Raw genomic sequence first — 14,631 nt, 5'->3', positions numbered from 1 at the left:
GAGAAGCGCCTAAGCGGCAACGTGGGCGAGAACTCCAACGCCGGTTGCTTCCTTATCGCGACCGTCAAGGGTGACGTGCACGACATTGGCAAGAACATTGTGTCAGTGGTGCTGGGCTGCAACAACTTCAAGGTGCGCCGGGGGCGGGGGCGGGCCTGCGGGCGCGGGCGCGGGGCGGCGGCTCTGGACGCTCGTTGCATGCGCGTGTGCTAACTGTAGCGGGGGGGCAGTGGCACGTCGCGTTGCCACCGCACTGTATTGAAGTCAGCGTGTGTCTGCTTCCCTGCGTGCTGCCCGGGCGCCCGCAGGTGATTGACATGGGCGTGATGACGCCGTGGGAGAAGATCCTGGACGCGGCTGTGGAGCACAAGGCGGACATTATCGGCCTGTCGGGCCTCATCACGCCCTCGCTGGACGAGATGGTGACCGTGGCCAAGAAGATGGAGGAGCGCGGCATGAAGGTGGGGCAGGCGTTGTGGTGGCTGGGCGTTTAGGTTGGTGGAGTGTCAGCATGTGTGAAACATAGGGTTGCCCCATGCTTGCCCGCCTGACAACGCTGTGTTACTACGTCCCTTGCTGTCTCCAGACGCCGCTGCTGATCGGTGGCGCCACCACCTCCAAGATGCACACCGCCGTCAAGATTGCGCCGGTGTACAGCGGGCCCGTGGTGCACGTGCTGGACGCCTCGCGCAGTGTGCCGGTGTGCCAGGCGTTCGTGGACAAGAACGACAAGCAGCGCCAGGTGAGGGATGTTGGGCGTGTACGAGGAGGCAGGGCGATATTGTAACGGCTATGACAGCGGCCTACGCAGCTCGGAGGTGGCAGGGTTCCGGAGATAAGCATAGCGATGTGCGCACGAGTAGGCCGCGCCGCCCGGTGGCTCCGCCTTGCTGGGCCGCTGCCCGTCAACGCGCGCTCCCCTGCCCTGGTGCTGTGCTGCCCGCAGTCATACATTGAGGAGGTGTCGGAGCAGTACGCGGACCTGCGTGAGGAGTTCTACGCCTCGCTGGAGGACCGCAAGTACCTCAGCCTGGCGGACGCGCGCAAGCGGGCGCTGGCCGTGGACTGGAAGGACCCCGTGAACCAGCCCGTCAAGCCGAAGGTGGGGAGGGGCACGTGGAGCGGGCAGGGAGGCGCTAGGGCCCAGGGTTTGGGACCTGGACGACGCGTGCAAGAAGCGTGGCTGTACTCGGTTGTAGCTTGCGGCAGGGCCGTGATTGGCGATAGCTTAACTATCACGTGGCGAGAAGCGCATGCATATGATAGTCAAGTCAGATATGTGAGGTGGCGAAGGCCTGCCTAGATGGAAACGGGTTCCGCCCTGTGGCCCTCCTGTCCTGTCTGGCCCTGCAGGTGCTGGGCAACAAGGTGATCCGTGCCTTCCCCATTGAGGATGTGCTGGACTACATCGACTGGAACCCCTTCTTCCAGGTGCGGGCTGGGCAGGCTGCAGCTGATGAGTGAGGCTAGCGCAGGGGCTGGCGCAAAAGGCGCCAGTGATGGTGAACGGTATGGGAGCAGTGGCAATTGATGAAGGGACGGGCTTGGCTTTTGGCGGCCTTCCAGCGAACAGACTGGGCCGGCATGGCGCACACCGTCGTAACGCCAGTTTCCTCCCATCCCACGCAACCCGTTGCGCAGGTGTGGCAGCTGCGCGGCCGCTACCCCAACCGCGGCTTCCCGCGCATCTTCAACGACGCCACGGTGGGCTCGGAGGCCAAGAAGCTGTACGAGGAGGCGCAGGCCATGCTGCGCGACTTCGTGGTCAACAAGCGCGTGACGCTGAACGCGGTGATGGGGCTGTACCCGGCCGCCGCGGTGGGCGACGACATCGAGGTGTACGCCGACGACAGCCGCGCCAAGGTGGTGGCGCGCCTGGCGGGCCTGCGCCAGCAGGCGGAGAAGGACGGCGGCGAGCCCTTCTACTGCATCAGCGACTTTGTGGCGCCCAAGGGCAGCGGCGTGCCGGACTACGTGGGCATGTTTGCCTGCTCAGCCGGTGGGAGGGGAGGGGAGGGGAGGGGAGGGGAGGGGAGGGGAGGGGAGGGGAGGGGAGGGGAGGGGAGGCATCTAGGAGTGAGGTTGGGTTGGGCTGCGGTTGTGGGATAGGGCCAGGCCATGCTACCCGGCGCAGACATGGCTTCGAGGCAATGTGATGGAGCAAGCAGTGTCGGCAGAGCTAGCAGGTGACGTTATTTTCGCGGGCTGTGTAGCATCGCTCGCACCACACGGTGTTTCTTATGGCTTCTTGCGTGTTGACGCCACAGGCCACGGCCTGGAGAAGGTGATTGAGGGCTACAAGGCTGCGGGCGACGACTACAGCTACATCATGGCGGAGGCGCTGGCGGACCGCCTGGCGGAGGCGCTGGCGGAGAAGCTGCACGAGCTGGTGCGCCGCGAGTACTGGGGCTACGCGCCGGACGAGAAGCTGAGCGTGGACGACATGCTCAAGGTCAAGTACCAGGTGCGTGCGAGGAGCAGGGCGGGTGAGGGGGTACCTGATTCCAATCCAAAGTAGGGGTAGACGACGGCAGCGCGGCGGGCGGCAAGGTTGGGGCTGTAGCTACGGTGTGGCTTGCGTTGCTCCAGGCATCACGGCCGCACGCTGCGGCTGCACGCTTGTGACTGCAATTGTGATCTGGCCTCAAAACATCTCTTTGTACCGTACACGGCACTTGCAGCGCCTGACCAGGCTCCCTCCCTCGCTGTCCCCTACCTGCATTACCTCTTGCTCGCTTGCAGGGCATCCGCCCCGCGCCGGGCTACCCCTCGCAGCCGGACCACACCGAGAAGCGCACCATGTGGGAGCTGCTGGACGCCGAGGCCGCCACCGACATCAAGCTGACCGAGTCGCTGGCCATGTGGCCCGCCGCCTCCGTCAGCGGCCTGTACTTCGGCGGCAAGTGCTCCAGCTACTTCGCGGTGGGCAAGATCACGCGCGAGCAGGTGGAGGACTACGCCGCGCGCAAGAAGATGGACATCAAGGACGCGGAGCGCTGGCTCAGCACCATGCTCAACTACGAGCCGTGAGCGGGCGCCGCAAGTACCGTAGTCTGGTGGTGGGCAGCAGCGGGGCGCCTAGGGAAGGATCTGGGGTTTTCTTGCGTTGATGTGAGGCGGTGAGCGGTTTGTGTACAGTTTTGGTCTGAGAGTGGGTCCGGTAGGGTCCTGTCGGAGCGGTCGGAGAAAGAGTTCATTGTACCGTATGTGCTTGTGCTGCCAGGCACCCGCGGCTCCAGAGCAGCAGGCAGGAGGTCTCGTGACGGGGTACTGCCGTCATGCAGGGCTTAAGAGTGTTGATTGATGCATGATGCCCCCGTTCGGTTGGGCAGTAATAGTCCGCTGTCGAGGGTGGTTGCGCTGTATGATGTGGTGATTACGGCCTGGATACGGCCAGGGGCGGGGCAGTGGCTCCGAGTGCGGGGGGCATGCGTTACTGTTGGTATGCTATGGAAGGCGTGCTACCTGCTGGACTTCCAACGGATAGTAAGTTGGTTCACCAAGCTGGTTACTGAAGATTCGAAAGGTATTATAAGGGCCAGGCGTGCCCATGATGCGTGCCCGTTGTAAGGAACACAAGAAATGGGGACGCTGATCGTGCGGCGGGTTCCGGATCTATTACTGACGGCTTCAAAGCCGTTGCCGCTTTCAAGGCGCCATACCGCAACCTTGTGCACCCACATCTGACACAAACACCATTATGTAGACCACCAAAACATGTTAAGACGAGTGCAGCCGCTGCGGCCGGTGGCCTTGTTGACCCGCGGGTGCCAAAACCTGGTCGCGGCGGTTTTCAGCGTCAAGAGACCCCAGCACGCGGTGACGAGACCTCCTTCTTACTGCACACCACTAGTGCCTCCTCACAAACCGCTTAGCAAGTATGCGCTGGGCGGGGAGATCCCTCAGCGCATTAGCCGTCGGGGGACCGTCTACCGGCTGCTTTGCTCGGCAACCAGAGCGCATGGCGATGATACCATCACGCCAGAAGCTTCCCAATACTGGCGCAAGCAGATGGCTGCCATCGAAAAGTGCGTCGGTCTCGTCGCGGACTGCAGCGGCCCGATTTTCTTTATCTCGTTGCGATGCAGAGCTCGGCGCGCTGCATTCGCTATAAGCCTATTGTAATGTCATGGTGCGGCGTAGGCCGGAGCTTAGCGGGCTGCTGGGCTCCCTGGACTGGGAGCACCCCCTGGGGCTGGCCAAGCTCCGCGCCAAGTCGCGCATACAGTGCTACGGCGAGTTCCTCAGCGCGAAGAAGAAACACAGCACGGCGGTGGTGCTGGTACGGGTGAGTCAGCATTCACCCATACAGCCGCCGTCGAAGGGCGGGCGAGGGTGTGGAAGAGGGTGGGGGCAGTATACCACACACGGCGTGTCCTGGTTTCCGAGTTCATTTTACCGCTCCTCAGTCGCTGCGGCCCGCCCCTGTCCTCTGTCCCCTGTCCGCACATGTCTCTACGTGGCATACACCGACGGCACTCCACGCTGTGCCGCGCTGCACCGCATGCAGATTGGTGACTTCTACGAGGTGAGCACACGCGTGGGTGGGATGGGGATGTGGGTGGGTGGGATCTGTGCGGGCTGGGAGTCCTGGATACCGCGGTGCAGGCTGCTGCCCGCGCGTGTCTCCAGCCAAGTCGCACACCACTGCACCGCAGGCACATCCATCAATCTGCCCCTTGACAGCCCCTGACCGCCCGTGCCCTGCCCCTGCTCCCTGTATGCGCGCCTGCTCACCACCTCCGTCCCCACCTCCCTCCCCACCTCCCCTCCCCCACCCGTCCCACCCCTCCCGCACCGCGCCCCTGCAGGCAGTGGGTTTCGACGCGCTGGTGCTGTGCCAGCACTGCGGCCTCAACCCCATGACGCCGCTGTCGGGCGTGGCCAAGGCCGGCTTCCCCAAGGCGCCCAGCACGCTCAGGCAGCAGCTCAACAGGCTCATAGGAGCCGGGTTCGTGGTGGTGAGACCGACACGCAGGCGGCGCGAGGGGCGGGGCGGGTGGCTGGGTGCGTCGTGGCATCTCCTGTGTGGACCCCGGCCTCGCGCACCCCTGGCGCTTACGGCAATCGCGCATCCCATTGCCCTGGATACTCCAAGGCCCGCCCGCTGTCTCCCGCCGCATGTCCCCACCCGCCCACCTGGCCGCCCACCCGACCGCCCGCCACCACACAGGCCATAGTGGAGGAGGTGGGCGACCTGGCCCGGGGCTCCGGCCGGGCGGGCGGCGGCTTCAGCGCGCTGCCCACCAAGGTGCGGCAGCTGATGCCGCTGGTGAGCGCCTCCAGCCCCTACTACCTGTTTGGGGACGTGGAGGATGAGGCCGTGGCGGTGGACGACACGCCGCTGCCCAGGCCCATCACAGGTGCGCGTGTGTGTGTGTGTGGGGGGGGTATGTGTGTGTGTGCGTGTGTGTGTGTGGTGTTGCGTGTGGGGGACGGGTTGGTCTCGCCTTCCCAGCAGGGAACAACAGGCACAAGGCAGGGGCACGGGAAGGGGGGGTGCGCTTTGGGCTGTTGCGGCGTGTGTGACATGGTGGCACAGAACGGAGTGGGTGGCGACAGCATGGAACAGTGCGAGTACGGACATGTACACATGCACATTCATGGAGTGGTGGCGGTCAACCTAGGTGGTGGCGTCGGCGCATGCACGTGCACGTGCACGTACACGTACACGCGCAAGTGGCTGATGCGACGCCGGCAGCGGCATGTTCCTCGCTGCGCCATCGCCCACCCGCTTGCGGTGTCTACCTCCCACCCCCATGCGGTCATGCCCGCCTGCCCGCTCCGCCCTCTCCCGCCTGGCCCCCAGGCGTGTCTGTGCCCAGCGGCGACGGCTACCGGCTGTTCCGCTACTGCGCCGCCCGCAACCGGCTGGACGTGACGGCGCTGCTGGGCGCGGAGGCGCTGGCGGCGCAGCTGCACGCCACGGGCCTGGCGCAGCCGCTGTACCTGCACACCAGCGTGGCGGAGAGGGAGAGACAGCAGGCGGCGGCGGGAGGCAGGAGGGCGGTGCGTGCGGGCGGTGCGGGCGGGATGCTGGGGATGAGCTGAGGCTGCTGCGGGCGGGCGGGATGCTGGGTATGTGGGGGTGAGCTGAGGCTGCTGCTGCCGGCCGGGTGTGCTGCTATGGCGAGCAGGGCACGTGGGCGTCACTGTGCTCCGGGGCTGTGGCTGTGCTAAGCAAACCTGGAGGAGGCCAGCATTACGTGCCCCTCTCCTCTCCCCCCCCTCGCTCCGGTGTGCTTCCCCGCAGTCTCTGGCCCGCGAGCTGGCCTCACAGCTCGGCGTCACAGTGGCCGAGTTCAAGTCCGCGCCGCCGCCCGCTGGAGTCCGCGCCGCGGCAGCGGCAGCAGCGGCGGCGGTGGCAGCTGCGCGCAGTGGTGGCGGCGGCGGAGTGGCCGGCAGCAGCGAGGCCTGGGAGGGCGTGGCCGGCCCCGACGTGGGCGGCTTTGTGGCCACGCTGTGCCGGCAGCTGGGGCTGGACCGGACCACCAGCGACTGCATGAAGGTGCGGCGGCCGAGGGGCCCTGCGGCCGTGGCGCGTGTGGTTGGCGCATGTGCGGCTCCTGTGTGGCATTTGAATGATCATGCATCTTGATCATGCAGTGCAACGAGGGTCTGCAGACGGCCTTACTGCGCCCTCAACCACCCCCTCGCCGCGACTGCAGTTGTCCGTGGGTGGCTCGGCCCTGCCAGCCGACGACGGCGGTGTGGCGCCGGCCCCGCTGCCGCCGTCGCTGTCCACAGTGACGCAGCTGGGGCTGGGCGGGGCGCGCGGCGTGCCGTCGCTGCTGGCGGCGGCCCTGGGTGACGGCGTGCCGGCGGCTGTGCGGGACTGGTTCCGGCTGCTGCTGCTGCTGCCGCCGCCGCCCACCGCCGCTGAGGACATCCGGGTGGTGTGTGGACACCTGGCGGCGCCCGGTCCTGGGGCGCCCGCGCTGCCTGTGATGGTCACGTCCATTGCCGGGCCGCGCATCATCGCGCTGCTGCAGACGGGCGTGGCGGGGCACAACACACTGCGGGAGATGCACGGTAGGGCGTCAGGGGGAGGCGAGGCGAGGCGGTGGGGTTGGGACCGCCGGCACCGCCGCCGCCGCTCGCGGAGCCCCGTCTGGGCCCCTTCCTGTCCCCACCTCCTGTGTGCCACCGCCACGGTAATGCCTGCCCCGCAGTGATGCTGACACGTGTGGTGGACCTGCTGGTGCTGCCCGGCCCCGCCATGGCTGAGATGCACTGCGCGCTGCTGGGCGTGCTGCGCTGGTCGCTGGACGCACGCGGCGGCACCGCCTGGGCCGAGGTGCCGCCGCAGGAGCTGGCGAACAAGTGCCGGGCGGCGGCGGAGGCCATTGCCGCGGTGGTGCCGCAGGCGGCGGAGCTGGCGGCCCTGGGCGGCATGGCGGAGGCGGCGGGCGGCAGCCCCACCGGCAGTCGGGATGAGGATGAGGGTGAGGGCGAGGCAGCGGAAGTAGCGCCGGCCAGGTGAGATGCGGAGGAGTGTGGGGGGACGTGGAGGTCAGGACGTGGCGGTCAGGACGCGGAGGTCAGGACGCGGAGGCTGGGGCTCCAGCTTGGGGTCGCGCTACCTGGCTGCTGTGAGCTCACTCAGCATCCGCAGGTACGCACTGTTTGACGGACTGTTTGACGGACTGACAGGCAGCCCTCATGCTCACTTGCTCACATACTCTCGTGCGTCCCGGACCTGCGCTCCTCCCTGCAGGCCGGTGGTGTTGGGTGCGGGCGGCCTCCCCCAGCTGCAGCTGCCCGCCGCGCTGCAGCCCTTCCTGCCGCCGCCGGGGGCTCCGGGCGCGCGCCTGGCTGCTGACGCGCTGTGGGAGGTGGGGCGGCTGGTGGGGCGGCTGGAGCGGTACCGGCTGGCGGTGCGGCCGCAGTGCATGCGGGTGCAGGCGAGCCAGGTGGGCCAGCAGGGGAGGGGGGGAGGGCAGCAGGGGGCCGGGGAGGCCGACCCAGCACCTGATACAACACGCGCGCGCGTGTGACATTGGTCCCCGTGCTCCTGCTTACGCGCCCCCCGCCCTCCCTGCCTCCTGCAGGTGGAGTCGCGGCGCGCGGCCCTTGTGTCCGAGCTGCTGGTGCTGGCGGCGGCGATGGAGAAGGCGCGGGTGGCGGCGGAGGTCCGACTGGCGCCGCACGACGACGCGGTGTGGGTGCGGCTGGTGGGAGCTGGAGGCAAGCGGGTGCGTGCGGGCAGGGCGGGCGGGGCGGGTCGGGTGGAATCACGGGCTCGCAGTCTGGCTGGCGGGCTGCTCGCTGCCGGTCGGACCACGGCAGGTGCGCAGTGCAACGCCATCTCCTCCTGCGCTGGCGGCACCCGGGCGTGTACACGTGCGCGGCCGCCTCATCCTTGCACAACCCTCATTCCCTGTCACCCGGTCACCCTGTGCCGCCGCTCGTTCCCCGCTGCCGCCTCCGCAGCTGACGGGTGCCGCCGAGCGCAACGCGCAGGAGCAGGTGCGCACTGCCGGCGGGCTGGAGCTGGTGCGGCCGCTGAACCGCAAGGGGCGGCCCGAGGCGGACCGCTGGACCAGCCGCGCGGTGCAGGCCGCCACCCTGGCCTACGTGGAGGCGGTGGAGGCGGCGGACAAGGAGGTGCGGGGGCAAGAGACGGGGGGGCGGGGGAGAAGGACAGGGAGGGAGAGGAGGAGGGATAGTTAGTTCCAGAACCCAGAAGCAAGCCAACCGAGGGGGGGGGCGATTGCGGCGAGGAGCGGGGGGGGGGGGTACTGTCCGCACAGGCACAGGCTCAGACGCAGGCACAGACGCAGGCACAGGCACAGGCACAGGCACAGGCACAGGCACAGGCACAGGCGCAGGCGCAGGCGCAGGCGCGGGCACAGGCGCAGGCACAGGCACAGGCACAGGCACAGGCACAGGCACAGGCACAGGCGTAGGCACAGGCATAGGCATCGCCCTTTTTCCTGGGCTGTTCATATGCCCTGTTTCCCTCCGCCGTCTCGGCCTTGCAGTCCCGGCGCCTGCTCCGTGACCTGTGTCGCGACCTGCACTCGGGCCCCGGCGGCCACCTGGTGGCGCTGCTGGCCGCCAACGAGCTGGCGGTGGCCTTCGCGGCGCTGGCCGCACACGTGGTGCGGGCCAAGCAGGCGGGGTGGAACTGGTGAGCGGGGGGAAGCGGGGGTGCGGGCTTGGGGGGCGGGAAGGCAGTGATGCAGGGGGTTAACGTTGAACCAATCCCGTAAGGAAACAGTCGCATGGGGGGCGGGCAGTTGCGGGCTCGGGAGTGAGTGCGGGCTGTGTCAAGGGAATGCGGGCTTGCTCAGGGGCAGAAGCTGTGTGCTGCGCGACTGGGTATGTGTATCTAGCGATGGCTATGATCGTGTCTGTAGCCTCCCGGCTTTCAAGGACACCACCCGCTTCGGCGGCAGTGTGGTGGAATGGTTGTTACAGCCCGCACACCGCCGTGTCTGCCTGTTTGCCCCAACGCACGCACACAGGCCCGACATGCCGCGGGCGCACACGCTGGCTCCGCCCGGCAGCCCCGCCGCCGGCTGCTGCCCGGGCCGGCGGGTGGACCTGCGGCTGCCGGGGCTGTGGCCGTACTGGATGGACCCGCGGGAGGCGGTGCGCAACGACGTGCGCTGCGAGGCGGGCCGTCTGGCGCTGCTGACCGGGCCCAACATGGCGGGTGGGTGGCGGGCGTGTACGGGGGCGGGGGCGGGGTGCAGGTGCTGCGTAGCATGCTTGGGAGTGCGGGGGCGGGGGCGTGGGGCGTGGGGCGTGTTTGGCTGGGAGGGGGGAATGGGCCCCGGGGGGCATGCGGCGTGCGGGGCGACGTGTCGCAGCAGGCTCCCCTGGACTGCGTGTGCGTGCCCTCCCTGCCTCCCTGCCTCCGTCGGCCTCCGTCGGCCTCCCTCCCTCCCCTCCTCCACGCCCGCCCCGCCCCGCCACGCCTGCCACCCCCCCCCACACACACACACTGCGCAGGCAAGTCCACTGTGCTGCGCAGTGTGGCGGCCGCCGCGCTGCTGTCCGTGTGCGGCCTGGCGGTGCCGGCGGGGCACGGGCACGGATACCCGCCCAACCCGACCTCCGCCTCCGCCTCCTCCGGGTCCGGCCTGCGCCTGGCGCTGTCTGCCACGTGGCTGCGGGCCCTCAGCCTGCGCAACTTCAGCGGGGACTCGCCCATGGAGGGCAAGAGCGCGTTTGCAGTGGAGATGGAGGACACGGCGTGAGTGGCGGCGGGGGGGAGGGGGGGGGCAGTAGGGGGCTGGGACGAGGGGCAGAGCCGGGCAGCGGGGACAGCATGGGAAGGCGGGCAGGGGCAGGGCCGAGGCGTGGGGCCGAGGCCACAGGAGAGTACAAGGGGGAGGAACGTGAGCTGTCCCACCCAAGCCACCCAACCCTGCATGGGTTCCGTCCCTTCCCCGGAGTGCTTTAATCACTCCGTCCTCCATGAACGGCCAACACCCTTCCCCCGTCTACCACTTTCTTAACTGATCATGAGTGTAATCCCCCCCCCGCCTCTACGCCCTCAGCAACACGCTGGCTGTGTCGCGGCGCGAGCGCAGCAGCAGCCTGGTGCTGCTGGACGAGCTGGGCAAGGGCACGGAGGTGGTGGCGGGCAGCGCGCTGGCGGCCGCGGTGGTGGAGGACCTGGTGGCGGCGGGGGCGGCGGGCGTGTTCGCCACGCACCTGCACGACCTGGTCTACCTGCTGCGGCCGCTGGAGCAGCAGCGCAGGCTGCAGTTCTGGGCCATGGAGGTGCGGCCCGAGCCGTGTGCCGGTGGTGCCGGTGGTGCCGGTGGTGCCGGTGTGGAGGTGCTGCGGCCCACCCGGCGGGTGGTGGAGGGGCAGGTGTGCCTGCGCAGCCTGGCCCTGCAGGTGGCGGCGGACTGCGGGCTGCAGCGCGAGGTGCTGGCGGCGGCGGCGGCACACGAGGTGGTGCTGGGCGGGATGATGACGGCCGCCCGCGCCGCCGCCTACAGCGCACAACACCACCCCCAGCAGCTGCAGCCGCTGCAGCCGACCCACGGAGCCAGCGCCGGCGCGGCTGTGGGCGCGGCTGGCGAGGCGGCTGTGGGCGCGGCGGCGGCGCAGAGCTGCTGGCCGCCTGTGCGGCGTGTGGGCGAGCCCGGCACGCCCGTGGAGGCGGCCCTGCAGGAGGAAGCGGCCGAGTGGGCGGAGGCGCCGCTGGTGGTGCGCCACAGCGGCAGCAGCAGCGCGGCCAGCAGCAGCCAGGGGCAGCAGGGGCAGGGGCAGCAGGAGCAGGAGGAGCCCAGCGCGCCCGCCTGGCCGGCCGCCGAGGAGACGTGGCCGGCAACGGAGGCGGGGGCGGCGGGGGCGGCGGCTGCCGTCGGCGCCGCGGCGGAGGCGGCCCCAGCAGCGGTGCCGGCAGGGCCGGAGGCGGGCACGACGGGACGTGGGGCGGTGTCTCCGCAGGTGTGTCCGGTCCGGCCTGGTGGTGGTGGTCAGGTGGTGGAGGGGGCCGAGGGGAGTCGGCGGCGCACCTGCACCGGGCGGGCCACAGCCCGACCTGCCCGCTACCCCGCCCTGCCCGCTACCCCGTCCCGCTTATCCTTTGCCCCACTTACCGGCCTCCCGCCCTCTCCTCTCGCTCTTCACGCCCTTTGCGCCCTCTCTTTCGGCCTCCCCTAGGAAGCTGACTCGGTGCTGCTGCTCGTGGGCCGCGACCTGCGCCACCTGGTGCGGGAGGCGGTGGCGGCGGCGCGAGTGGCCAGCGGCGGCGAGGCCCTGGAGGCGGAGATAGGTGAGCCGCCGCACAAAGCCACAGAGCCACAGGGCTGCAGACACGGCACACCGGAGCCAGGCGGCTGACACAGGGGGCACAGGGGGGCACAGGGGGCACATGCTGCGTCCCACTCACCGTGCGCTTGGTTTACTACACGCACGCAGCAGCAGACACGGCGGACCCAGCAATCGGTGGCCTTACACTCCCTCGCCCTCCTCGTCACCCTGCTGCGCTGTCCCTCCCTCCCACCCCCACATCCCCAGGCCACATACACTGGGTGGACGCGGACCTGGTGCCGGCGCCGGGGCACAGCGGGCAGTCGGCGGTGTATGTCCTGCGGTGAGCGCCGGGGCGGGGCGAGGAGCGGGGCGGGGCGAGGAGCGGGGCGAGGAGCGGGGTGGGGCGTAGGGCATAGGGCGCGCTGGCGGGGCGGGGCGGGGCGGGGCGGGGCGGGGGCGGGGCGGGGCGTAGGGCAAAGGGCGCGCTGGCGGGGCTGGTCCGGTACAGCTGGCATGTGCACCTGTACCTGTACCTACCGGTTGTGAACATGGCCCCCTCCCTGCCTGTTACTGAGTACGTGTAACGCTGCGCCTGTTTATCACTGTCTCCGCCTAATACTCTCCATCACCACCACCACCCCACACACACCTGCCGCCGCTGCCCTCCCTGCAGGCAGTGGGACGGGCAGCTGTATGTGGGCGAGTCGGACGACGTCAGGGTCCGCGTGAAGGAGCACCGCAGCAGGGAGACGCGGGAGCGCAAGGCGGCCAACAAGTCGCTGACCGTGCCCGGTGAGCGGGAGGGGGAGGGGGAGGGGGGAGACGGGTAGCAGGGACGGAAGCATGGCAAACCGGCGTGCGTGGCAGTCGCGCGGGGCGCTGCTGCGGCTTGGTGCGCGCGCAGTGGTCTCCTCCCGCCCAGCTCCACCCACCCACCTCCTCCGGGCCGACTTGTTGGGCCATCCAGCTGCCCCGCACCCCCACTCGCCTCCTGCGGACCTCTTCTTCACCCCCCCCCCCGCTAACCCACATCGCTGACCCCCCACCCCTGCGCCTTCGCTCCCCTCCGCGTGCAGGCTCCCGCGGCGCGCGCGTGCACACCAGCCTGCGCGCCGTGTACTGCCTGGTGCCCAGCGAGGCGGGCGGCAGCAGCGCCGCCAAGGACATCGAGGCCGCACTCATCCGGCGGGTGGCGGCGGCGGGCTGGGCGCTCAGCTCGGACCACGACAGGGCGCGCAGCCTCAGGCACAACCCCAGCCTGCCGCGGCAGCGGAAGAAGGAGCAAGCGCCAGAGCAGGAGCGGGAGGAGGCGCCCGAGCAGGAGCGGGAGGAGGAGCGGGAGGAGGGCCCAGCGCCGCGCCGCCGTACTCGCAAGGCGCAGGGCCCCAGCAAGCGTAAGGCCGAGTAGGCGCGGACAAGGCTGGCATGTGTGCCTCCGCACGTCAGCGGGCGCACACCGGCCGTGAGCGGGCCTGTGCGGGTGTACGGCTGCGGGCGGCCGTGTGTGGAGCTGCAGGCGGCCGTGTGCGGCCATGTGCGGGCGCTGTTCCCTCACCGCCCGGGTTCCCGCCGCGGCGGCCGCCCAGACAGCGGCGGCGGCTGCAGTCCGGGCAGCGCCCACGCGGCAGCCAGCATGCGCACGGATGGGGTCGGGCTGCGTGTAAGGCAGTGTGTGGGCATGACGCCTGCATGCGCCTGAGATGTACTGTTACGGTATGTGCGGTGTTGAGCGTGAGACGGAGGCAGGGGCCGGGAAGGGGTGCAGCCGCCGTTCGCCTGCACCTACCTGCACTAATAGGACAAGATCGCGACAGGCAGTGCAGGCCGACACAGTGGGTGCAGCGATGCACTGGCAGGATGGAAATAAAGTTACCTTTAACGTGGCTTTCGGAGCGGCTGGAGCGAAGTAGGACAAAGTATACAGTAGCGTTATGTGAGTTGGTGCGAATGAGGCATCCAGGCTCGAACGGCATGAGGCCATAATATGCCAATTCACCAGTTTCTGAAGGTTTCGTGCCTCGAGGTACGGCTTTGTGGCGCGCTCCAGGACGCTAGCCTGCGCGGGGTGCCCTGCACACGTACTGATGTTGCGCACATGTACGGTCGCTCTGTGGCGGCTGGGCTGTGGTATGGTGCCCCGTCAGCGCGGTACCGTACACGTCTGGATCCGGCTGTGGGGCTGAGTGGTGGTGCAGCCCTGCCTGGGCGGCTGCTGGGCCTGTGGACGCTGAGGCTGGGTTGCAGTGGCGCGCGGCTGTGGACCGTGCATGGACGCGGCCTCGGCCGCTGTGGAGTCGGGAGTTGTAAACCGGGCGCGTGCAGGCGTGCTCCGCCGCCGGCACCTGCTGTGGGGCCTCCCGCGCCATGGCGACGCCCGAGGCTGTTGGCTCCATGAGACCCATGCGGCCATGGCACTACTGGTACCTGACGACGTGACGGCAACACCCAACAACCAAACTTGCGACGCCAAGACATGGGCGAGTGGCTGGTAGTCGCGGCAGAAGCGGTTTGGACAACAGGACAAGTACGATATACTTTGGGAACCGACACACGCACGCACGGACAGGGTCTGGGGGGCTTCGCCCCCCCACCACCCCCGATTCGCTTCGCTTGGTGGGCCCAGCCCAAACATCGGGGTACGATACGGCATGCACAGATGGCGGGTGCTTGTCCTGAGTCCCTAAGTTCGTGCTGTTCGTGAATCGCTTGTGTGGTCCTGAACAGGGCACTTGGGTTGATGTTGCGGATGGTGGTTTGTGCGAGCGGAGTGCGCCAGGGCGAGCCAGCAGCGAGTGCTATGGCGGCATGCATACGTGCAAGGCGCTATGCACGGCAGCTCTGCGTGCGCTGTCATTTCATGGATAAGCCCATGTGCATCACAGATTAAGTAGCCTCGCTCCGTTGCAG

At 69.0% G+C, this 14,631-nt stretch overlaps 2 protein-coding genes across 2 annotated transcripts in view; both read left to right on the top strand.

Annotated features, from left to right (window-relative positions):
• CHLRE_06g250902v5 (uncharacterized protein) overlaps positions 1–3,582 on the top strand; it is a 12,382-nt gene extending 8,800 nt beyond the window's left edge. Inside the window, exons 12-19 of the mRNA XM_043062602.1 lie at positions 4–132; positions 309–461; positions 587–742; positions 947–1,102; positions 1,354–1,431; positions 1,642–1,999; positions 2,268–2,464; positions 2,743–3,582. Coding sequence (XP_042923308.1) covers positions 4–132; positions 309–461; positions 587–742; positions 947–1,102; positions 1,354–1,431; positions 1,642–1,999; positions 2,268–2,464; positions 2,743–3,030 — 1,515 coding nt within the window. The 3' untranslated portion in view covers positions 3,031–3,582. The remainder of the gene's footprint in view (positions 1–3; positions 133–308; positions 462–586; positions 743–946; positions 1,103–1,353; positions 1,432–1,641; positions 2,000–2,267; positions 2,465–2,742) is intronic.
• A 98-nt stretch (positions 3,583–3,680) lies between these two features.
• On the top strand, positions 3,681–14,626 carry CHLRE_06g250850v5 (uncharacterized protein). The gene is made up of 20 exons (XM_043062601.1): positions 3,681–4,028; positions 4,144–4,288; positions 4,511–4,528; positions 4,812–4,961; positions 5,174–5,363; positions 5,810–6,009; positions 6,254–6,508; positions 6,669–7,032; positions 7,173–7,479; positions 7,718–7,913; positions 8,052–8,195; positions 8,434–8,607; positions 8,985–9,133; positions 9,471–9,661; positions 9,961–10,204; positions 10,512–11,415; positions 11,632–11,743; positions 11,989–12,064; positions 12,398–12,516; positions 12,801–14,626. Exons 1-20 carry the CDS (start codon positions 4,012–4,014, stop codon positions 13,130–13,132), a joined length of 4,287 nt encoding a protein of 1,428 aa, XP_042923307.1. The 5' UTR covers positions 3,681–4,011; the 3' UTR covers positions 13,133–14,626.
• The last annotated feature ends 5 nt before the right edge of the window (positions 14,627–14,631 follow it).

This window comes from Chlamydomonas reinhardtii, chromosome 6 (assembly GCF_000002595.2).
Source record: "Chlamydomonas reinhardtii strain CC-503 cw92 mt+ chromosome 6, whole genome shotgun sequence".
Taxonomy (NCBI): Eukaryota; Viridiplantae; Chlorophyta; class Chlorophyceae; order Chlamydomonadales; family Chlamydomonadaceae; genus Chlamydomonas; species Chlamydomonas reinhardtii.
The sequence above is the reverse complement of the archived record's forward strand: the minus strand, read 5'-3'. Positions and strand labels throughout refer to the sequence as shown.

Coding starts and splice junctions, on each gene's coding strand:
- CHLRE_06g250850v5 (XM_043062601.1), top strand. Junction 6,509..6,668: donor CCACCAGCGACTGCATGAAG/GTGCGGCGGCCG, acceptor CCGCGACTGCAG/TTGTCCGTGGGTGGCTCGGC. Junction 7,480..7,717: donor GCGGAAGTAGCGCCGGCCAG/GTGAGATGCGGA, acceptor TCCTCCCTGCAG/GCCGGTGGTGTTGGGTGCGG.